At 46.5% G+C, this 25,420-nt stretch overlaps 1 protein-coding gene across 1 annotated transcript; it reads right to left on the bottom strand.

The window, feature by feature from the left end:
- Nucleotides 1–2,740: 2,740 nt before the first annotated feature.
- Nucleotides 2,741–18,013, bottom strand: LOC149429364 (uncharacterized). The gene is made up of 5 exons (XM_089666496.1): nt 17,824–18,013; nt 14,044–14,083; nt 9,246–9,394; nt 8,782–8,834; nt 2,741–5,359 (listed from the first exon to the last, which is right to left on the bottom strand). The coding sequence occupies exons 1-5, from the start codon at nt 17,975–17,977 to the stop codon at nt 5,252–5,254; spliced, it is 504 nt and encodes a 167-aa protein (XP_089522622.1). The 5' UTR covers nt 17,978–18,013; the 3' UTR covers nt 2,741–5,251.
- Nucleotides 18,014–25,420: the final 7,407 nt, after the last annotated feature.

The following is a 25,420-nucleotide window of genomic DNA, read 5'->3' as shown; positions in this document are numbered from 1 at the left end:
TGTCGTCTAGTCTTGTATGGTCGGCTGTGGTGTCTGTGGTCGGTGTTCGGACGGGGAAGCGGTAGTCTGATGGAAATAACCAAGTGCAGTCTGGGGTCGGTTCCGTTACAATGCTCAAGCTGCATTTAATAAGTGGATTGTCAGGGACAGTTTGTAGCATTTCACTGAGATCACATTAATGTTGAGTAGATGGCTAGTAAGATTCTGCCTCAGGCTGACTAAAGTTAGCTGAAGAACTAGTTGTTGGACTTCCCTTCAGAACGGGAAGACAGAGCGGTACTTCTAGAAAGTATGAAACGATGTTCCTGGTTCAGGTTGACACCACTTTTATGGGAAGGGGACTTGAGATAAACCTTGTGAAGAAATGTCAGGATTCAAAAGAAAGAACGGGTTCCACAGGCATGAAGAGAATAGTTATAGTCAGTTTGTGTGTGAAAGACTTTTATGGCCCATAGTCCACAGGATTCAGAAAGTGGTGGCCAACATGTTCTTATATGCAGAGGAATAGTGGAAGTCTATCCATGGAAACCGGATCTGTCTAAGCTTCTCCTCCTTATTATAACGTCAAACTATTGGATCCTTCAACCTCATCATTTCATTGATTTTGCCAAACCAGAGAGGCAGTGTTGGGGTTGCGGGCTGCGGGCTGCGGACTGTGGGGTTGCGGGCTGCTTCCATAGGTCAGCGTTGTCTGCTCCTCAAGCTGCATTTAATATGTGGATTGTTAGGGACGATTTACCTTCGCATAAATTAGTTGGATAGCCCACCTACTATCGCATTTCAGGGACCCAATCCCCTTCCTCAGAGCTATGGCTAATGTCTTCCAACCCTCCACCTCCTTAGATAGCATCAATTATTTGGATAGCCCACCTACCATTGGGGGGCGGAGAAAACAAAAGGAGGGAGAGTTTTTTAAAGGAGACACAGCCTATCTACTATGTACATACATGTACTCTATGTATTTACAGTATGTACAGTCAGGTCCATAAATATTGGGACATGGACACAATTCTAACATTTTTGGCTCTATACACCACCACAATGGATTTGAAATGAATTAAACAAGATGTGCTTTAACTGCAGACTGTCAGCTTTAATTTGAGGGTATTTACATCCAAATCAGGTGAACGGTGTAGGAATTACAACAGTTTGCATATGTGCCTCCCACTTATTAAGGAACCAAAAGTAATGGGACAGAATAATAATCATAAATCAAACTTTCACTTTTTAATACTTGGTTACAAATCCTTTGCAGTCAATGACAGCCTGAAGTGTGGAACGCATAGACATCCCCAGACGCTGGGTGTCATCCCTGGTGATGCTCTGCCAGGCCTTTACTGCAACTGTCTTCAGTTCCTGCTTGTTCTTGGGGCATTTTCCCTTCAGTTTTGTCTTCAGCAAGTGAAATGCTCAATCGGATTCAGGTCAGGTGATTGGCCATTGCAGAACATTCCACTTCTTTGGTGTCTTTTGCAGTATGCTTTGGGTCATTGTCCATCTGCACTGTGAAGCGTCCAATGAGTTGTGAAGCATTTGGCTGAATATGAGCCGATAATATTCCCGAAACACTTCACAATTCATCCGGCTGCTTCTGTCAGCCGTCACATCATCAATAAATACAAGAGAAGCAGTTCCATTGGCAGCCATACATGCCCACGCCATGACACTACCACCACCATGCTTCACAGATGAGGTGGTATGCTTAGGATCATGAGCAGTTCCTTCTCCATACTCTTCTCTTCCCATCACTCTGGTACAAGTTGATGTCGGTCTCATCTGTCCATAGGATGTTGTTCCAGAACTGTGAAGGCTTTTTTACATGTCGTTTGGCAAACTCTAATCTGGCCTTCCTGTGTTTGAGGCTCACCAATGGTTTCCATCTTGTGGTGAACCCTCTGTATTCACTCTGGTGAAGTCTTCTCTTGATTGGTGACTTTGACACACATACACCTACCTCCTGGAGAGTGTTCTTGATCTGGCCAACTGTTGTGAAGGGTGTTTTCTTCACCAGGGAAAGAATTCTTCGCTCATCCACCACAGTTGTTTTCCGTGGTCTTCCGGGTCTTTTGGTGTTGCTGAGCTCACCGGTGCGTTCCTTCTTTTTAAGAATGTTCCAAACAGTTGTTTTGGACACGCCTAATGTTTTTGCTATCTCTCTGATGGGTTTGTTTTGTTTTTTCAGCCTAATGATGGCTTCACTGATAGTGACAGCTCTTTGGATCTCATCTTGAGAGTTGACAGCAACAGATTCCAAATGCAAATAGCACACTTGAAATGAACTCTGGACCTTTTATCTGCTCATTGTAATTGGGATAATGAGGGAATAACACACACCTGGCCATGGAACAGCTGAGAAGCCAATTGTCCCATTACTTTTGGTCCCTTAATAAGTGGGAGGTACATATGCAAACTGTTGTCATTCCTACACCGTTCACCTGATTTGGATGTAAATACCCTCAAATTAAAGCTGACAGTCTGCAGGTAAAGCACATCTTGTTCGTTTCATTTCAAATCCATTGTGGTGGTGTATAGAGCCAAAAATGTTAGAATTGTGTCCATGTCCCAATATTTATGGACCTGACTGTATGTATGTACAGGCTGTAGTCAGCAGGCTGTGTCTCCTTGAAGAAACTCCCTCCCTTCCTTTGTCCCCCCCACTGATGGTAGATGGGCTATCCAAATAATTGATGCTATCTAAGGAGGCGGAGGGTTGGCAGACATTAGCCATAGCTCTGAGGAAGGGGATTGGGCCCCTGAAACGCATCAGCTGCATTTTGTCATCCTGTCTCCAGGTGGAGGTGCCGAGCGGTCTCTTACATTGTGTGCTTTATACATCTCCATGCCTACAGATCACTAGACTTGTGAGATATTTATTGGTTATTATATTGTCTAATACAATCCTCCAGGTTGTTGTGCCCTCTGTGGTTTTTATGTTTTGTGCCGGATTTCCCCCATCAGAGGAGGGCTGCACCACCACTACTTTCCAGTCCTGGTTGGGTGAGGACCATGTGACGTGGTTCATGCGATGGGTGCCGCCGCTGATTTCTGAGCGCTGAAGTGTCACGTTTTTTATTGCCTCCACTAACATGCTGACATTTGCTGTTATTCTCTCTTCACATTATACATTTTATTTGTATTGTTGGGTCTTTTATATTTTGTTTGTTCCTAGTTTTCTCTGCACTCAGTGACGTTCCTTATTATAATTGTAGAGATAATAATGTGGAGGAGCTCCGCAGAGGATCTCTGTGACTCCATGATTATCGCCAAGGGTTGCTGTATACACAGTGCAAATAATTGTCACATTCCGGTATTAGCAATTACAAAAATACTTTACAGTGAAAGAAGAATCTACAAAACATATAAAACCCCCAACCAGTTATATAATGGAGTGATGATGGATGAAGCGGATCATTGATGACATTCATGGAGTGCGGAGCCTCCTGTACACACACCGCCATCAGAGAAATGTTCATCTCAGAGCAAACTACTGACACCCATCCATGACGGGTGAGTGACACCCATTGTAGATGGGAGAGCGACACCAATCAATGATGGCAGATCATTGATGACATTCATGGAGTGCGGAGCCTCCTGTACACACACCACCATCAGAGAAATGTAAACTATTGACACCCATACATGACGGATGAGTGACACCCATTGTAGATGGGAGAGCGACACCAATCAATGATGGCAGATCATTGGTGACATTCATGGAGTGCGGAGCCTCCTGTACACACACCGCCATCAGAGAAGTGTTCATTTCAGAGCAAACTACTGACACCCATACATGACGGATGAGTGACACCCCTTGTAGATGGGAGAGCGACACCAATCAATGATGGCAGATCATTGATGACATTCATGAAGTGCGGAGCCTCCTGTACACACACCGCCATCAGAGAAATGTTCATCTCAGAGCAAACTACTGACACCCATCCATGACGGGTGAGTGACACCCATTGTAGATGGGAGAGCGACACCAATCAATGATGGCAGATCATTGATGACATTCATGGAGTGCGGAGCCTCCTGTACACACACCGCCATCAGAGAAATGTTCATCTCAGAGCAAACTACTGACACCCATCTGTGACAGATGAGTGACACCCATCCATGACAGATGAGTGACACCCATCCATGACAGATGAGTGACACCCATCCATGACAGATGAGTGGCACCCATCTGAGATGGAAGAGTGACAACCATCGATGACAGATGAGTGACAACCATCAATGACAGAAGAGTGGCATCCATCCGAGACGGAAGAGTGGCATCCATCCGAGACGGAAGAGTGGCATCCATCCGAGATGGAAGAGTGACACCCATCTGTGACGGATGAGTGACACCAATCAATGATAGATCCATCATTGACAGATGAGTGACACCCATCGATGACAAATGAGTGACATCCATCAGTGACATTCCCAGTGACAGAAAAGTCACATTTTAAGTGATAGATGAGTGACACCTGTCACTGATAAATTATCCATATCCACTGGTGACAGATAAGTAAGTGATATCCATCCATGATAGATGAGTTACTCCCATGAAAAAAGAGTGACACCCATTAGTGACCGATGAATGACTCCCATGACAAAAGAGAGACACCCATTGGTGCCATATGAGTGACTCCCATGACAAAAGAGTGACACCCATTGGTGACAGACGAGTGACTCCCATGACAAAGGAGTGACATCCAGTGGTGTCCGATGAATGACTCCCATGACAAAAGAGGGACACCCATTGGTGCCAGATGAGTGACTCCCATGACAAAAGAGTGACACCCATTGGTGACAGATGAGTGACTCCCATGACAAAGGAGTGACACCCAGTGGTGAGAGATGAGTGACTCCCATGACAAAGGAGTGACACCCATTGGTGACAGATGAATGACTCCCATGACAAAGGAGTGACACCCAGTGGTGACAGATGAGTGACTCCCATGACAAAGGAGTGACACCCAGTGGTGACAAATGAATGACTCCCAAGACAAAGGAGTGACACCCAGTGGTGACAGATGAGTGACTACCATGACAAAGGAGTGACACCCAGTGGTGACAGATGAATGACTCCCAAGACAAAGGAGTGACACCCAGTGGTGACAGATGAATGACTCCCATGACAAAGGAGTGACACCCATTGGTGACAGATGAATGACTCCCATGACAAAGGAGTGACACCCAGTGGTGACAGGTGAGTGACTCCCATGACAATGGAGTGACACCCAGTGGTGACAGATGGTTGGCACTATGAAGCAGACATATACAGATCACAAGACGAGGCCACCTCCATATCCTCATAGATCAGCTCTGGACCGTCTCCTGCATCCTCGGTGATCTTCTGCTCTTCAGTCACCTGGAAATAAAGAATGAGGATGAAGTCCTGAGACTCAGGCAGAGGAGACAGAAGTCTGGCAGTGTATGGAGTATTCCAGCACACATATATAGAGAATACGGGAGACATTCTGGGCTGAGAACAAGAAGAAGCTTCCCACAGTGATATCATTAGAAGATGGACGGGAACATTTCCATCCCATAATCCTCCATGATGGTACACTGCAGCCTAATTTATGAAAGAAGAACTGTCTGTGTTGCCCATAGCAGCCGAAGTGTCCCCTTCATTCCTCTGTGGCAGGCTGAGTGATGACAGAAGTATAGCAGGATTACAGATCTATTCTTTATATATTACTGTCAGGAATAAACAATATTACAGAAACCAGGAAATATGAGCCATTGCTGGTACTATCCAGCCAGCAGGGGGGGGCTCCTGACTCCTTCCCACTTGTCCTCCATGTCTGCCTTGGCAGGTAGCAAGCAGAAGAGTAGTGAGGTGCAGGCAGGGGTCTTGACAGGAAGCAGGCAGAAGAGAAGTCAGCTCTAGGCAGGGGTTTTGGCAGGCTGCAGGCAGAAGAGAAGTCAGCTCTAGGCAGGGGTCTTGGCAGGCAGCAGGCAAAAGAAAAGTCAGCTCTAGTCAGGGGTCTTTGCATGTGGCAGGCAGAAGATTAATTATGGCCGGGCAGGGGTCTAGGAAAGCAGCAGGTAGAAGAGTAGTCAGCTCTAGGCAGGCGTCTTGACAGGAAGCAGGCAGAAGAGAAGTCAGCTCTAGACAGGGGTTTTGGCAGGCTGCAGGCAGAAGAGAAGTCAGCTCTAGTCAGGGGTCTTTGCATGTGGCAGGCAGAAGATTAATTATGGCCAGGCAGGGGTCTAGGAAAGCAGCAGGCAGAAGAGAAGTCAGCTCTAGGCAGGGGTTTTGGCATGCAGCAGGCAAAAGAGAAGTCAGCTCTAGGCAGGGGTTTTGGCAGGCCGCAGGCAGAAGAGAAGTCAGCTCTAGGCAGGGGTTTTGGCAGGCCGCAGGCAGAAGAGAAGTCAGCTCTAGGCAGGGGTTTTGGCAGGCCGCAGGCAGAAGAGAAGTCAGCTCTAGGCAGGGGTTTTGGCAGGCCACAGGCAGAAGAGAAGTCAGCTCTATCAGGGGTCTTGGCATGCAGCAGGCAGAAAGAAGTCAGCTCTAGACTTGGGCCTTTGCATGTGGCAGGCAGAAGATTAATTATGCCCAGCCAGGGGTCTAGGAAAGCAGCAGGCAGAAGAGTAGTCAGGTCCATGCAGGGGTCTTGACAGGCAGCAGACAGATGAATAGTCAAGTCCCGCCAGGGGTTTTGGCAGGCAGAATAGTAGTCAGGTCTAGACAGGGGTCTTGACAGGCAGCAGACAGATGAATAGTTAAGTCCCGCCAGGGGTTTTGGCAGGCAGAAGAGTAGTCAGGTCTAGGCAGCGGTTTTGGCAGGCAGAAGAGTAGTCAGGTCCATGCAGGGGTCTTGACAGGCAGCAGACAGATGAATAGTCAAGTCCCGCCAGGGGTTTTGGCAGGCAGAATAGTAGTCAGGTCTAGACAGGGGTCTTGACAGGCAGCAGACAGATGAATAGTTAAGTCCCGCCAGGGGTTTTGGCAGGCAGAAGAGTAGTCAGGTCTAGGCAGCGGTTTTGGCAGGCAGAAGAGTAGTCAGGTCCATGCAGGGGTCTTGACAGGCAGCAGACAGATGAATAGTTAAGTCCCCCCAGGGGTTTTGGCAGGCAGAAGAGTAGTCAGGTCTAGGCAGCGGTTTTGGTAGGTAGCAGGTGGAAGAAGAGTCAGTCCAGTCAGCGATGGTCATGTCAATCTCACAGGTAAGTATTATAACTCTTACAAGGGGTAGTTTGTGAGAAGACATATCATCAGCCACTCTAAAGAATGACACTTTGGGTCAGAAAACACACCCACCATTGTTCCCGGGAACTTTGGAAGTCCTGGCAAGGATATTTGAGCACCATTGGAGGTACTGGCAGAGCTTCAGTGAATACTATTGGAAGGCTTCCAGAATCATCCTCCTGCACCCCCCTGGGGAAGCTGACCTTTGGTTCATGAAAGGCATTGAGACGTTATCTTCTAGCCATCTGTGAACCTTCCTAGGACATCCTGAACTGATATTAGATGTTATACATTGTGTACAATGAGCAGGTAGACTGGTTGCCGGAGTCGTAGGGCAGATTGGGAGGTTCTCCTGATGGCCGGACACTCTGAATCAGCTACAGGGATATCAGACTTTTATGTCTTTTTATATAAAATCTTGTTCAAATAAAGAATACCAGTTAAAAAGATTTTATTTGTGACCTACAAAGTCCCAGATAATGTTGTCTAGTATACATTGTGGTATGTGGTGAGTGATACCTGGGAGCCCCATGGTGAAGGTCATGTCATGGTTGTCTATATCTCATGAGGATCTTTTCCATCCTGTGCTCTCTATATACTCTGAGTTTCCTTTTCATGAACACTCCCCCCCCCTCAATCTGTGGACCTCCTCGACCTTCCATGAGAATCACCTGTAAGCTTCTTATTGGTTTCTGTGTTAGTAAATACCGGGCCCGGACTGGTAATCTGGCAGCTATGGCCTGGGTCACAGTGATTGGTGTCTATGGGATTAATCAAAAGGGCTCTGCAAGAAAAAAGAGCAGGTGAGCCTGAATGCTTCCTGAATTCATGAACCAGTAATGTTCGCTGCAAATTCTCCACCTAAACTCAGAATATCAGTCATCGGTCCTGGAGACAGTCCATAGACATTCTGCTTTACCAAGTTTGGTTACATTTGGTCACAAGTTATCCTCCAGTTTCTTGTTTGTGTTCTTACCTCCTTGCTGCAGTGCTGTTCCTGATCCCTTTCACATGTGTGTTTGTCTGTGCTCACCTCTGGGCGTCATCTGCTGTTCTCTGGGTTTGATTTCCTTCCCTTCCATCACTTCCTGTCCCGCCTCCTAGTTTTCCTGCCTATATAAGACATGCTCAGTCTAGGCCACTTTGCCTGAGCAACTTCCTAGTTGTCGGAGCTCCTGTGTGTTGCTATCTCCTGTATCCTGCATTGACTACTCGTGTACCGACCCCGGCTTCGTTCTCTGACTGTGCTTGTTTTCTGCCGGTCCTGACCTCAGCTAGTCTATCAGATTCCGTTTGTCTCCTCCCATTATACTCTGCTCCTGGGAGTGGTCTCCTCATCCTCAGCTGGGTGTACCCGGGGGCCGCGACCTGGTCCCAGCTTGCTGCAAAGTCCATCCGCACCATCAGGGGCTCTGGTGAAGAAGCAGGCTGGAGCTTAGACTGGGGAACCCCAAGTTGGGTATCTACAAGGGCTCACTACCACAGGTGCTGACACATTTGACCACATAACCAATCACAGGCTTCATTTCATATTGTATTGTTCTGTCATCAGAGAAAAGCTGGCTGCTGATTGGTTGCAGCAATGGAGGTCTCACCTTATCGTAGACGTTGATCCTTGTCCGGTTTGAGGATTTCTCCATCTTCACATCTGATGAGAGAAAACAATTTCAGCACATTAGTAAAGAGGGGGTGCAATAAATGGGCGGACTGGACATCCTGTACACTTATAGACACAGGGTGCAGGACAGGGGTGGCTGAGAGGACAGGAAGAGGTCACATGGGGGTGTTTAAACTGGGGAAACCAATGGGCCAGAGCCAACATTGGGAAGATTTTAGTGGATCCTCACCTGCTTCTGTTCTGCAGGTAATAAGGACTAAATTGGAGGGCCTTCCCTCACTGGAATCAATCATGTTGTAAACACTGACAAACAACGTTGTCACCTTGCTAAAGGAAGTAGAAAAAAAAAAACAGCTCTACTGGTCAAACCAACAGGTAATAAAACTCTATTATAGGGGAACTCGAAGACACATCTCTGGTGTTTCCCGATGTCGGTATTACCTGGTTGTCTGCGGCATGGAGTCTCCTCCACTGATGAGGATCTTCTCTTTACAAAGCCGGAGATCTTCACCGTCAGAATCACCAGAATGACTATCAGCTTCACCACCATCGGAGGAATGACACCAAGACAGCAGGAAACCCCGATGTTCCTGAGAGGAGGAGGAGATGTGAGAAGACGGGGGATGGATATGATAGAAAGATAAAAAAGTGACGCCAGTAAAAGACAGAGTGGTCCATCGAGCTGCCTGTGGTTTTTTTTGTGGGGGGGGTTTGTTTTTTTATTTATTCTTTTTTGTTGTTAACCTGTCTGAGTATAGATCTATGCTTCTCCCAGGCATGTTCCAAGCTATTTGCTGTTGCCTGGCTCACTGCCTCTGCTGGAAGTTTATTCCGAGCATCAACTACTCTTTCAGTAATGTGGGACTTTCTGAGATTCGTTTTGAACTTTCCTCCGATTATTTTAACCGCTTCCCGACCGCCCTATAGCAGAAATACCGCCACAGGGTGGCGCGGGTGCGCAAATCACGTATATATATGTAATAAGTGATACTAAACGAGTGCTGGATAGATAAAGCTGCTGGCAGGAAAGGTAAAAACCACTAAAAACCTTCTATAAGATCCTAAAATATAAACATGCAGCGCTGATAGGAAAAGGATAATATAGAGAACACGTAAAATATAGTACTGGCAAAACGTCATATAAATTGCGCTCTGTGGTGCTGAAATGGTATAATTATAATGAAAGCAGCATCAGCGATCAAACATATAAATTGGAGCTCTATGGCGTTGCAAATAATGACACGTGAAACCGTCCAGACTTGACGTCATGAGGTGCATATAGTGATGAGAGCCAAATAAACAGTTCAATAGTAGTACAATGGTGACAATCTGTGACCGCGGTGTTTAAAAGGATGAGTGTAGATTGCACTAACCAGAAAGCACAAATTAATGCGCATTTGAGTAAATCAAGACCAACTCCTGGTCATCAGCATCTGGAAACTGGAACAATGGGGGTCATCTGGCAAGCATCAGCTAGGAAGGCAGCACACCATCAGGATATCCAGGCACCAGAGATACACTCTCCCAACAGCAGGGGGAACCAAACACGCAGGTAATGCAGGGTCACCAGGGTCCGCCTTGGGGGGGGGGGCTCGTAATAAACGAGCCAAACAGAAGAAATTCCAATAGTGTAGTAATTGTAGTAGAATGTAGGGGTGATAGCAAAGCAAGAAAACACACTCACATGCTGGTGAATGACAGTAACCAAAATGGCTGCCGGTTGTCCACGTGGGCCGTGCGGAGTGACGTCACAGGGTAGGGCACCTCCCTTACGTATATATATATATGGGATTTTGCATCCATGGGTAGGGGGCGCACGAGAGTCGCATTTGCAGCCGTGGCTGTCAATCATTGGGTCCCGGACGGTAATTACTTGCCGGTGCCCGGTGATTTCTGATGATCACCGTCGAAGAGGAGGACTGTTTTGTTTGCTAACAGTCCTACTCCCTGTCAGCTCGGGCACAGCACAGCCATCCAGAGCAGTGTGAGTACAGTGAAGCATACAGACCCCGCCCCCCAGTAAAACACACCCAGCACACAGTTAACCCTTTAATCACCCCTCATGTTAACCCCTTCCTCCCCAGTGTCATTAGTACAGTGTCAGTGCTTTTTTTTAGCACTGATCACTGTATTGGTGTCAGTGGAGATGTCAGTGACCCCAAGTCAGTCCCCCCCCCCCAGTGTCAGAATGTCTCCCGCAGCCCCACTATAATTCGCTGATTGCCGCCATTACTAGTAAAAATTAAAAACAAATCCCAGTATCTATCCCGCCATTTGTAGACGCTATAACTTTCACGTAAACCAATTAATTTACATGTATTGGGATTTTTTTTTAGCAAAGACACGGAGCAGGATAGATTTTGGCTTAAATTTATGATAAAATTTGATTTTTACAATTTTTTTGCTGGAAATGTTTAACAGCAAAAAGTCCAAATTATTGTTTTTTCTCAAAATTGTTGGACTCATTTTTCATAATGTTGCATGACAGCGCAATTGTCAATTAAAGTAACACAGGACTGTAATGCAAAAAAATGTCCTGGTAAGAAAGGGGGGAATCCTCTGGAGGATGGGGGGGGAATCCTCTGAAGAAGGAGGGGTTAACGTCATGACCCCGTGTTCTTTATTTTGGTTTTGTGCTGAAAATCCCATCTTCCTGAACCTTATTCTCCCCCCCCCCCCGTGATGTATTCAAGGGGGTGATAATGGGGATATAATGGGGGATGGAGACAGCCAGAATCTACCACTTCCCCCATTTATACCTCCACCCTGTCCCCCTTCCATCCTTCTCTAGTCCACCATCAGAACCTGCAACTATCAACCTTCCAGCCAATCAGGCCGCAATCTCATACATTCATCATTAATGGCATCCCAAACACGGCAAGCAGAGGCAGATCTGTGTGCAAAAACACAGCAAATGTCACAAAAAAGCTAAAAAAAGGTGCAAGAGTTTCCTTCCGCATTTGTTGTGCCTTCAAATGAACCATCTGCCCTATGTGAGACGAGCAAAAAACACGCAACAGTGCATGACGCAACACCGGACACCATGACATAGAGATGGTGGGGGCTCAGTGTGACCAGGAGGGATATCTACTGACAATGGGGGGATCTGTTACATTGTATCTACTGACAATAGGGGGATCTGTTACATTGTATCTACTGACAATAGGGGGATCTGTTACATTGTATATACTGACAATAGGGGGATCTGTTACATTGTATATACTGACAGTGACTTCAGATATGGGAAGGAAGGGGATCTGTTATATTGTATATACTGAAAATAGGGGGAATCTGTTACATTGTATATACTGACAGTGACTTCAGATATGGGAGGGATCTGCATGGGACTGATTGTGACATAAATGTAAGATTTGAGTAGCTGAGATGTGATCTGTAGAAATATAACAATGTAGATTTAGCATTCCATGTTATAATAATATAAGATGTGTTCAGAATTAAGGCAGAGGCATATGGTCACCAATTAGCATCTGAAGGGACAGAGCTTCCTCTGGAAGGAGGTGACACCTGGATGCCAATAAGATTTGTCACCTTCTGGGAAATCTGGAAGGAAAAGGCTCTAGACGGTTTGGCTTCATGACACAGCGGGAGACCAGAGGTGGTTCCGATGTGCCTTGGAGGTTTGATCAATATACACAGATCAATGGAATATATTTCATCTCTCATAAAAGCTAAAATATTAGTTGCAGAGAGATGAAAATACTTCCTTCTGATTGGACACACTGTAGGCTCCATCTCCATGTAAAACTGTATTTGTAGCCTCTGTAGAATGCCAGAGAAATGCAGAAAATGGTTATATGGCTCCTGATTGTGACAGCTGAACAGTGATTGGTACTGTTGTGATCGGACTGATGCGCTGGTGTCGGAAATTCAATCCCTGACTTGGAGATTCAAACCGTTCCTGGTTCAATCGACTTTGGGCATTTCAGTACCCAGAACGTCCTGTGGGCTGGTACAGGAACACCCCCCAGAGTCGATTGGCCAAGGGCTAATGTCCAGCCCACATCCATATTCCCATAAATTGAGGACCTGAGATATGGACGTTGTGATTCGTATGGAGCCGGTTCTATTGACTGACGGATTGCGGACTCTCTGACTTGCTCCAGTCGCAGGATAGATCTCGGTAAAAGTTTTATTTCTGGTTTTTATTCCCTTTTATTCTATAGTGAGTAGCCAATTGTGTGTCTTCTTGTATTTCTTGTATTATCTGTAACTTTTTATACTTTGTACATATTTTATTCACTGCCCACTTTCGGGATATTAAATCTTAAAATAAGTGACTTCTGTGTATTTAAGCTCGGGCTCATATCTCCGGAGAGATTAGATTGTAGTGTATTTTAGTGCCTTTATACGCTCAGTCAAGTTCATTGCCAATCTGTATGCAATCGCACTGCGTGTTGGCAGGTGGCGTGCAGATTGTAAAGGTAACAGGTCTGCCAGATGGAGATCTGTGTTTGTGTGGTGTCCCAGCAGGCCAGTAAAACTGTTGGGTGGTGGCAAGCTACCGTTTGTGGTGTGTCTGGTGTGGGGGTGTGTGGGGGAGGGGTGTGTCTGGTGTGGGGGTGTGTGGACAGTGGAAGAGTGATTAACACCGGGGTTCTAGCTTGTAGTATAGCTGGAGGAATCCTAGAAGGGTTTGCTGATCGCTAGGCTGCTCTTCAACCCTTAGCATGCACCAGATTGTATATATGATTCGTGTCTGTCTGTGTGTGTGGTCAGCCAGCTGGATTGGAGTGGAGTCTCCCTCTAGTGGTGGCCAGAGGTAGTGCGGGCTGTGAAAGTTTATCATGGCCAGTCTTATATACGGATATATATTCAGATTAAGTCCCCCTTATTCCCTCTTACCCCAAGTCATGGCTGCACGTGCGCGCCTCGGTTAGCTAGTCACTGTGCGTGTGGGGTGGATCCGTGACACTGATAATACAAGTAAATGATGCTGGTGAATCAGGAAGCATGGAGGACATTTTATTCCCACAACAGCCAGGCAATTGGCATATCCAGAAGGAGATTAGCAATGTCAGACCCCCTCCTTCCCTCTCCCCATCTATTTCTATTCCCAGAACACATGTATTGTTGCAGTCCTCTTCTGTCTGAAGAATCCCTGTATTGTCAGGCGGTATGACGTCTGCATGCTGTGAAGGTGGTGGAGGGGCTATAGACTGTAGCGGAGTACACAAGATGCCAATGGCTGGACTAGATGGTAGATCTAAGAGATACTCACCTCCAGGACAGAGAATGATTGGAGGCGGATGGAACGTCAGCTGGAATGAAAGAAAACAGAATGAGAGACGGAACCAGAAACCAGATAATGAATTACCTACCGCTAACCGCACCACTGGGGGAACCGAGCGTACCCCACCCCCACAATACTGCATGGGAATACATAGAACACATGTAGTACATCCTGCTCTGCTCCCCGTCCCACCCACCCCCACATCCCAACTGTAGATGCTTTCAAAATAGACTGACACAATGTTTATAAACACAGAGAGATACAAAGTAACATTGTTTATAAACATTGATCAGACGGGAGATAGAGAGATACAAAGTAACATTGTTTATAAACATCGATCAGACGGGGATAGAGAGATACAAAGTAACATTGTTTATAAACATCGATCAGACGGGAGATAGAGATACAAAGTAACATTGTTTATAAACATCGATCAGACGGGAGACGGAGAGATACAAAGTAACATTGTTTATAAACATTGATCAGACGGGAGATAGAGAGATACAAAGTAACATTGTTTATAAACATTGATCAGACTGGAGATAGATACAAAGTAACATTGTTTATAAACATTGATCAGACGGGAGATAGAGAGATACAAAGTAACATTGTTTATAAACATCGATCAGACGGGAGATATAGATACAAAGTAACATTGTTTATAAACATCGATCAGACGGGGGATAGAGAGATACAAAGTAACATTGTTTATAAACATTGATCAGACGGGAGATAGAGAGATACAAAGTAACATTGTTTATAAACATCGATCAGACGGGAGATATAGATACAAAGTAACATTGTTTATAAACATCGATCACACGGGAGATAGAGATACAAAGTAACATTGTTTATAAACATCGATCAGACGGGAGATAGAGAGATACAAAGTAACATTGTTTATAAACATCGATCAGACGGGGATAGAGAGATACAAAGTAACATTGTTTATAAACATCGATCAGACGGGGATAGAGAGATACAAAGTAACATTGTTTATAAACATCCATCAGACGGGAGATAGAGATACAAAGTAACATTGTTTATAAACATCGATCAGACGGGAGATAGAGATACAAAGTAACACTGTTTATAAACATCGATCAGTTGGGAGATGGAGAGATACAAAGTAACATTGTTTATAAACATCGATCAGACGGGAGATGGAGAGATACAAAGTAACATTGTTTATAAACATTGATCAGACTGGAGATAGAGAGATACAAAGTAACATTATTTATAAACATTGATCAGACTGGAGATGGAGAGATACAAAGTACTATTGTTTATAAACATCGATCAGACGGGGGATGGAGAGATACAAAGTAACATTGTTTATAAACATTGATCAGACGGGAGATAGAGAGATACAAAGTAACATTGTTTATAAAACGCGATCAGACGGGGATATAGATACAAAGTAACATTGTTTATAAACATTGATCAGACGGGAGATAGAGAGATACAAAGTAACATTGTTTATAAACATTGATCAGACGGGAGATGGAGAGATACAAAGTAACATTGTTTATAAACATCGATCAGACGGGAGATGGAGAGATACAAAGTAACATTGTTTATAAACATTGATCAGACGGGAGATATCAATACAAAGTAACATTGTTTATAAACATCGATCACACGGGAGATAGAGATACAAAGTAACATTGTTTATAAACATCGATCAGACGGGAGATAGAGAGATACAAAGTAACACTGTTGACCTCTCTGCAGCTTTTGACACGGTTGACCACCCCCTCCTCCTCAAAAAACTACACTCTTTTGGCCTCAGAGACTCCGCTCTCTCCTGGCTCTCTTCCTATCTATCACAGCGCTCCTTCAGTGTTACCTATAACGCTGCCACCTCCTCCTCACTCCCCCTCTCTGTTGGGGTCCCTCAAGGCTCTGTCCTCGGGCCCCTTCTCTTCTCCATCTTCACCTCCTTCCTTGGCCAATTGATTGATACACTCCCACGGCTTCAAGTACCATCTCTATGCCAACGACACGCAAATCTATCTCTCTACCCCTCACCTCCCCCCTTCAGTCTCCGCCCGAATCACAAGCCTACTAAGCGACATATCGGATTGGATGTCGCTCCACTTCCTCAAACTAAATCTTTCCAAAACCGAGCTCCTCGTCTTCCCCCCAGCCCGCCCCCCCCGACTTCTCCATCACGACCAACAACGCCACCATCAGCCCCACACAATCTGTCCAATCTGTCCTTCCAGCCCCAGGTCCAATCGCTGACAAACTCATGTAGACTTCACCTCCGCAACATCTCCAAAATACGTTCGTTCCTAACCCCAGAGACCACTAAGCAGCTCATTCACTCCCTTATTATCTCTTGCCTTGACTAGTGTAACTCCCTCCTCACCGGCCTGCCTCACCACAGGCTATCCCCGCTTCATTCTATCTTGAATGCTGTGGCCAGACTCATCCACCTTACTAACCGCTCCATATCCGCCACCCCTCTCTGCCAATCCCTCCACTGGCTTCCAATTGCCCAACGGATAAAATGCAAAACGCTAACACTGATGTATAAAGCTGTTCATAACTCCGCCCCAAACTACATCACCCATCTTGTCTCTAAATATCACCCAAACCGTACTCTCCGCTCCTCACAAGACCTCCTACTCTCTAGCTCCCTTATCTCCTCCTCCCATGCCCGCCTCCAGGACTTCTCCAGGGCTTCCCCCATCCTCTGGAACTCCCTACCCCAATCCATAAGACTATCACCTACTCTGCTCACCTTTAGGCGCACTCTGAAAACCCATCTCTTCAAGGAAGCCTACCCCACCCTCAGCTCATACTGAACCACTCTACTCTTCCTACCACTCCATCCCCCACAGCCACTTCCTCCTGTACCACTTTCCCCTCCCTCCTAGATTGTAAGCTCTATGGAGCAGGGCCCTCGATCCCCTCGTGTATTGAATCGTATTGTTACTGTACTGTCTCCTGTACTGTCTCCCACCGTAATGTAAAGCGCTGAGCAAACTGCGGGCGCTGTATAAATCCTGTATAATATATATATATATACTGCATATATTTATTTATTTTATAAAAATGTGTTCTTCCACCCCTAGCTAACCTTTATTTTACTCTGATCAGCCCTCATTATCTCCTTCCTTCTCCCTTTAGCTGTCATTTTCCTGTTGATTATTTTTTTTACACTATTTTTCTATTTTTTAATATTTTATTTTTTTATATTCTGTTCATTTGTTTTTTTTTATTGTCCTGTTTTTTTTTAAAGCAGAAAATTAAAAAGGAACCCTTTATTTCAAATATAAATAACTTTGCAACACACTACAGTAGAATTATAATTTTGGTCTCATTTTTAAAAGGAGAAATTACAGAGAAAAACTTTTATTATTTTTATCTACAATAGATTTTTTCTAAACTAACTCTGATAAAATTAGAAAAATATGTTTTTTTTCAGTTTTGTTGGTTTTCTTTCTGTGGGTTGTATATAAAAAATAAAATCCTTTTTCATCACCAAAAGAATGCATTGTTTGCCCTATTTGTTTTACATGAGATATTTTTTACTTTTGGCAAAGTCATTGCTGAATATTCAGTTCCATAGCAGAGACGTAAGGATTGCGCTGAAGGGGGGAGGGGTTAACTTCTGATTGCCCCTGCATCCTCCATACTTTATTTGTCTGAGTTTTGGAGAAGTAAATAGAAAACATCCTCCATATTGTCACACAGCATGGTGACCTTATGGGTATAAGAGGTGACCCAACCTACGAGTGGGGACCAATTATGACTTACTTGGTGAGTAGATACAGAAATCCTTAGTGACATTCCAGATGTTGATGCCATTGACTCGTATACATCGGATTTTGCTGTAATTGGGCCGATATCCAGAGGGGCACGTTAGCGCCACTTCCTCATCCTGATCATAATATTTCTTCTCTGGATACATGTTTATATTCTGATATGACTCCACCAACCTCCCACATTTCCCTGGAATAGAGAAGATACAATGGCCATTACTGGGACCACCAAGGTGATCTAAGTGAACATCAAAGGTCTGACAAGGTGTGTGAGCAATATAAGACCAAATCACGGTACACACATGGCTGGATGGGACATTAGAGGTGGAGTCATCAGTAGGGTCTCACCAAGAAGTTGTAAAATCACAGACCACCATGAATTCACTGTAGCTCCTAGTAGGGGAATGGTGACACTCATGTGGCCCTCACTGGTGACACAACTGACACAACTGAGATAGATGGTAACAGGGGAGGAAAAGTGTAATACAAGGCCAAACTGGAGATAAGCAAGGAACTCTGAGGGTTACTAAATGAATGGTCTGGGGCAGAGGTGCAGAAGATGGGGAACCACAAAGCAAGCAGATGGCTGAGGAGAGGGAGGAGTCAATGGATCAGCTCTTTGTACAAAGTTGGAATGATTTCTGGGTGGATAGACACTTTATTAGCCAAATTGCAGAAAGAGGGTCAATTGTTTGAACACCCGGGTACATTCTGAAAGCAGCAAAGAAAACCTCTGAGAAGAAGACAAGATCTCTGATATATACTGTACAGTATGTAGCTCAGCCATGTCTTCAGGTTTGTGAAAAGTGATCTCACGTGTACATGGTGCCGGCTCAAGATTAGGATAAAATTGGAAGACCTCCGACTCCTTCACACACGTCAGATGAAACGTCCTGGTCTCGTACTGCTCCTTACATGACACTTTCACCACTTTGTTCTCCTCTATGATCTCAAAGCCAGGAAGGAAATCCACTATGGAGGCCCAGAGTGGCGTCTTCCTGCAGACCCCTGCGAGGACACCAACACACCGATATTATTTTTACTTCTGTACCTGTGGGGCCAGGTTGTAAATGATTGGAGAAATAATCATTTTCATTTTTCATTTCCTTGGCAGCTCTGAAATGTCAGACTGAATGCAAAGAGTTGCAAGGGAAGCCAATGTTCAAAATTGTCACAATAAACCACATTCTATAGGAACACTGTTCACCATAGCATGGTATACTTTCTTTCACGCACACAAATCTGTCCATACCAAAAATGGGTCACTTGGTTGTATTTGTTCCCCTGTTCAAAGACTCCCAATCCTCTCTTGCATCAGATATAAAAAAGGACCTTTCACCTCCACCCAGCTGAACTATGTAGGACAAGAGAGAGACAACAATTCCATTGTATGACCTGACGCCATCATCTGAAAGGAAATGGTTGACCCGGACCTCCTACTGCACTGATTTTGGGGGGTTCTTCTGAGAAGGACCTTCCACCTCCACCCAGCTGGATTGTGAGGACAAGAGTTCTATTGCACGACCTGAGCTTATCATCTGACTTTGGAACTAGGTGCTCCATACAGTCTAATCCATGTTTATCAAAATTGGCCAGACTTGACTGATTTTGGGTTCTTCTAAGAAGGACCTTACACCTCAACTCAGCTGGATTTTGAAGGACAAAAGACAGACAAGACTTCCATTGTATGACTTGACTTCTTACTCTGGAACTAGGTAACCTGTTTCTTCTCCGTGTGTATCTAAGTTTGATCAAACTTGATTTGTTCTTGGGGGTTCCTTTGCCTGAGAAACCCACAAATATGAGAATATGGAGATCCTACAGGAAATGCAAATGAGCAAAGATATACAGATACAGAATGAGTGGTAGGAACTTAACTTTTACTGAGTGGACCAGGAGGACCTTCCATCTTCCAGCTGTTTGTATGGTGGGCAGCAAGACAGAAAAGAGTTCCATTGTATGACCTGACCTCATCATCTAACATAGGATCTAAATTACCCGTACCTCCTATTCCACTGTATCTACATTCACCAAACTTCACTGATTTTTGGGGGTTTGTCTTAGAAGGATCTTCCACCTCCACCCAGCTAGATTGTGAGGATAAGAGTTCTACTGTTTGACCTGACCTTATCATCTGACATAGGAACTGGATGACCCATACCTTCTACTTCATGTGTATCTAAGTTTACCAAACTTGACTGATTTTTAGGTGTTCTTATGAGAAGGAGAGAGAGAAAAGAGTTCCATTGTATGACCTGACTTCATGTTCTGGCATAGAAACTGAAAGACTTGTACCTCCTGCTCTATCTGTATCTAACTTTATCAAACTTGACAGATTCTTGGGGGTTCTTCTGCCATATAGAAACATGAGAATGTAGAGATCCTAGAGGGGACCCAAAAGGACAAAGATTTACACAGATACAGAACGAGTGACAGGATGTTCAGTTTTACTGATTGGACCTGGAAGACCTTCCACCTTCTCCCCGCTGGATTGTGAGGGGCAAGAGACAAACAAGAGTTCCATTGCATGACCTGACCTCGTCTTCTGGCATAAAAACTGGATGCCCCACACCTCCTACTTTATGTGTATCTAACTTTATGAAACTGGATGGATTCTTGGGGGTTCTTCTTCTGGCAGATGAGCCTACAAACATGAGAATGTAGAGATCCTGGAGGGGACACAAATGGGCAAAGATTTACACAGATACCGAATGGGCAGTGGAATATTTTACTGATTGGATTAAGAGGACCTTCCACCTTCATCTAGCTGGATTGTGAAGGATAAGAGACAGACAGGAATTCCATTGCATGACCCAACCTCATTTCTGGCATAGAAACTGGGGACTTGCACCTCTACCATTCGTAAGTTTACCAAACTTCTGCCAAACAATCCCATCAAAAAGGATGAGATCCCAGAGGTGATCCAGATGGATGAAGATTAATAAAGATACAGAATGAGCAGGACAATATTCCAATGTACTGATTGGACCAAACTATGAATCATTCACGTGTTCCATCATTTAAGTTGTTCATGGAGCTTATGGTGCCCACTAGGGTTCTACTCAGATATCTCATAGTTCAGTCTGTAGGGATCCCAAGAGGTGGCCCAGGTATTTATATCCATGGGTTTCCACTGGAAATGGGCAGTTATTGAGGGGATTCACCTCTATTTTATCCAGATTAATTTACAATGTTGCAATATTTATCCAACATTGAGAATGTTTTGGATTGATATTAAAGTGTATCTAAACCCGAGAGGAAAAATGTCACCTATTGCAGCTTGCAAGCCCTTAGAGGTGTTGGCTGCATTCATTTTTGTGTTGAAGCATTTTTCTTTCTTTTCATCCAGTGATCCTGCCAGAATTGCACTTCCTGGCTGTGGTTCACTCCTGTGACACATTTTTATCTGGCAACAGGTTAAAGCCCATTGTCGGCTGACATCACCGAGCCAGCCCAGGCTCTGCAAGGATCCCAATCATATTGTCGGGATCCACTCAGACGCCTAACTGGCAGCTTGCTCACCCCCTTAGTGAGCTGCTGAGATACTGACTTGCCCCTCCACGTCCCGGCACTGCAGTGAGCGCTTGAGGAGCACAACAGAGAGCTGGTGACTGACAGTCACTGCCTCACTGCACACTAAAGAACAAGAGCTGAGCGATCAACAGTGTTTGATCACTCAGTTCTCAGTCTTAAAGGTGGCGTGGGAAAGATGCAGCTGGGATCGATGCTGCATCCACCAAGGTGAGTATGAATGTTTGTTTTTGTCAGGAAAGGTCTGCCCATAGTGCAGGTGAAGTTCCGCGGTGCACAAATATGCGCATGCGCAGAGTCCTTACGAGTCAAACAGATGTGCAGGTACTTAGACATTGGTGCGCACTCACATATGCAGACACACGCCTGTCACTAATGCTGGCGCCAAAAGGGCTATTTAAACTGGCTGCAGTAGTTGTCCCATTGCCGCATGGCCTTTTCCCTGCTCATGTTCCCCGATTGCTGTGATTGACTCTTGATACTGAACCAGCCTGTTCCTGATTATTATTATTATACAGTATTAATAAAGCACCAATAGTTCGCTCAGCTCTGTACATTACAAAGGGGGACAGAACATGTGACAGAACAATAACAATACAATGCAAAACATGAGGGGATTGAGGACCCTGCTCCTTGGAGCTTACAATCTAGGAGGGAGGGGATGGTGGCACAGGAGGAGATAGCTGTGGGGGATGGAGTGGTAGGAAGAGTGGAGGAGGTCGGCAAGTTAGCAGGGGGTGGGGTAGGCTTCCCTGAAGAGATGGGTTTTCAGGGTGCGCCTAAAGGAGAGGAGAGTAGGTGATAATCTGATGGGTTGGGGCAGGGAGTTCCAGAGGATGGGTGACACCCTGGAGAAGTCCTGGAGGCGGGCATGGGAGGAGGAGACCAGGGAACTAGAGAGAAGGAGGTCTTGTGAGGAGCGGAGTGTGCGTGTTGGGCAGTACTTGGATATTAGGTCAGTGATGTAGTTCGGGGCAGTATGGTGGACAGCTTTGTACGTCAGTGTTAGGATTTTGAATTTGATCCGTTGCGCAATCGGAAGTCAGTGGAGGGATTGGCAGAGGGGGGTGGAGGACACTGAATGAAGGCCAGTGGAGGAATTGGCAGAGGGGGGTGGCGGAGATGGAGCGGTTGGAAAGGTGAATGAGTCTGGCAGCCGTATTCAGGATGGACTGAAGCGGGGATAGCCTGTGGCGATGCAGGCCAGTGAGGAGGGAGTTGCAGTAGTCGAGTCGTGATTTGATGAGGGAGTGGATGAGCTGTTTAGTGATTTCTGGGGTTAGGGATGTGCAGATTTTGGCGATGTTGCGGAGGCGGAGTCTGCATGTTGCGGAGGTGGAGTCTGCATGTTGCGGAGGCGGAGTCTGCATGTTGCGGAGGTGGAGTCTGCATGTTGCGGAGGTGAAGTCTGCACGAGTTTGTTAAAGATTGGACTTGGGGCTGGAAGGATAGGTTAGAGTCCAGAATGACACCAAGTACTCTGGCCTGCGGGGCGGGTTTGATGGTGGCGTTGTTGGATGTGACGGAGAAGTCAATGGGGGGTGGTGTCCGGGCTGGGGGGAAGACAAGAAACTCGGTTTTGGAGAGGTTCAGTTTAAGGAAGTGGAGTGACATCCAGTCTGATATGTCGCTCAGTAGGTGTGTGATTCGGGCGGAGACCGAGGGGGTGAGGTGGGGGGTTGAGAGATAGATTTGTGTGTCGTCGGCATAGAGGTGGTAGTTGAAGCCGTGAGAGTGTATGAGTTGGCCAAGGGAGGAGGTGTAGATGGAGAAGAGAAGGGGCCCGAGGACAGAGCCTTGAGGGACCCCAACAGAGAGGGGGAGTGAGGGGGAGGTGGTAGCATTATAGGTAACGCTGAAAGAGCGTTGTGACAGGTAGGATGAGAGCCAGGAGAGAGCAGAATCTCTGAGGCCGAGGGAGTGTAGTTTGTTGAGGAGGAGGGGGTGGTCAACTGTGTGGAAGGCCACAGAGAGGTCAAGGAGTAGGAGCACTGAGTAGTGTCCATTAGCAGGTCGTTAGAGAGTTTTATTAAGGCGGTTTCGGTGGAGTGTAGGGGACGGAAGCCGGACTGTAGGGGATCGAGGTGGTGGTTGTCGTTGAGGTGAGAGCATAGGCGGGTGTAGACTAGGTGCTCAAGGAGTTTAGATGTAAATGGGAGCAGGGAGATGGGTCTGAGGTTGTTCGGGTCATTGGGGTCCAGGGAGGGCTTTTTAAGTATGGGGGTGATGTGTGCATGTTTCAGAGGGGAGGGGAAAGTGCCGGAGGAGAGGGAGAGATTGAAGATGTGGGTGAGGGAGCGTAGGATGGAGGGGGAGGGAGGTCGTAGGAATTGTGAGGGGATAGGGTCGAGGGGGCAGATGGTGAGGCGGGCATCAGAGAGGATCTTGGAGACTTCCTCGATGGTAGTAAGGTCAAAGTTGCGGAGTGTTGGGGGGGCTTCAGTATGAGGAATGTAGGGTGGGGTGGAAGTGGAGGTCAGAGCAGTGGTGGGGCCATGGGAGAGGGGTGATGAGGGGGTAGCTGAGTGAGGGGGAATGGGGTTGGAGGGAGTTTGAGCAGCGACGAAGTCCCTGCAGGTTATGCCGAGGGAGAGGGGGGATGAGGGGGTAGCTGTGTGAGAGGGGACAGGTTGAGAGGGCGTGTGAGTTGCGGCGATGTCCTTGCGAATTGTGTCAATCTTGTTTTTGAAGGGATTGGCAATCTCAAGGGCAGTGAGTGAGGTGCTGGGTGGAGGTGGGGGTGGCGAGAGTAGAGAGTTGAAGGTGGAGAAGAGTCGGCGAGGATTGGAGGAGAGGGCCTTGATGAGGGTCAGGAAGTAGGCTTGTTTGGCTGCGTGGAGGGAGGAGGTGTAGGTGTGGAAGGCAGATTTGTAGAGGGTGAAGGCTTGTTGGGATTTGGTTTTGCGCCATAGTCGCTCCAGGGCACGACTGTGTCGTTTGAGGGTTTTGGTGTGATCAGTCTGCCAGGGCTGGAGCGGTCGGGGTCTGATGTTGCGTGTGGTTAAAGGCGCTAGTGAGTCAAGGGCTGTTGACAGCGCATTGTTGTAGGCGGTCAAAGCCAAGTCGGGGCAGCACAGGGGGAGGATGCTGTCGTGGAGTTGATCAGCTGCAGAGTGGAGGGGGGCAGGGTTAAGGTTGCGGAGGTTACGGCTGGTAGTAGTGTGACATTTGGAGGGTTAGACGTTGGAGGACGAGGAGATAGAGAAGGTAATCAGGTTGTGGTCAGAGAGAGGGAAGGGGGGGTTAGTGAGGTTGTGGGGAGCGCAGCGGTTGGAGAAGACAAGATCAAGGATATTACCGTTGGAGTGGGTGGTGGATTGTATGCACTGTGCAAATGCAAAGGAGGAGGTTAAGTGGAGGAGATGGGATGTGTCCGAGTTGTCGAGGTTGACAGGGATGTGGAAATCCCCAAGGATGATGGTGGGTAGCTCAGAGGAGAGGAAGAAGGGTAGCCAGGAGGAGAAGTCATCCAGGAAGCGGGATATAGATCCAGGAGGCCGGTATATCACAGCAATCTTCAGGGGGGTTGGGGAGAATAGTCGGACGCAGTGGGCCTCGAAGGAGGAGAAGGATAGGGAGGGGGGGTTTGGGAGGACTCGGAAGGTGCTCTGCGGTGACTGGAGCAGACAAACCCCACCACCTTTACGACCGTTAGGCCTGGGTGAGAGGGTCCAGGTGAGACCTCCGTAGGAGAGTGCAGCAGGGGAGGTAGAATCAGTGGGCTGGATCCAGGTTTCTGTAATCGCCAGGAGGTTGAGGGAGCCGGAAACAAAGAGGCCGTGGATGGCGGTAAGCTTGTTGCACACCGATCGGGCGTTCAGGAGTGCACATGAAAACGGGGGGCAGATTTTAGGGAGCAGGGGGACAGATACTAAGTTGCGGGGGTTGCGGCAGGACGTGGAGGCGGGAGGGTGTTGAGCGGGTGAGGGAGGTGGTGGAGGGCCAGGATTCGGGGAGATGTCCCCCGCGGTTAGGAGGAGGAGAAGGGTGAGAAAGGTGGCATGGGAGCGGGATGTGCAGGAGCGTGAGAAACTACTAGTGGAGATGTTCGGGTCAGAGGG

The sequence above is a fragment of the Staurois parvus genome, unplaced genomic scaffold, assembly GCF_062004578.1.
Source record: "Staurois parvus isolate SC_StPar_1 unplaced genomic scaffold, SC_StPar_1.0 ptg002736l, whole genome shotgun sequence".
NCBI classification, from domain to species: domain Eukaryota; kingdom Metazoa; phylum Chordata; class Amphibia; order Anura; family Ranidae; genus Staurois; species Staurois parvus.
This window is presented reverse-complemented; position numbering and strand designations above follow the sequence as displayed.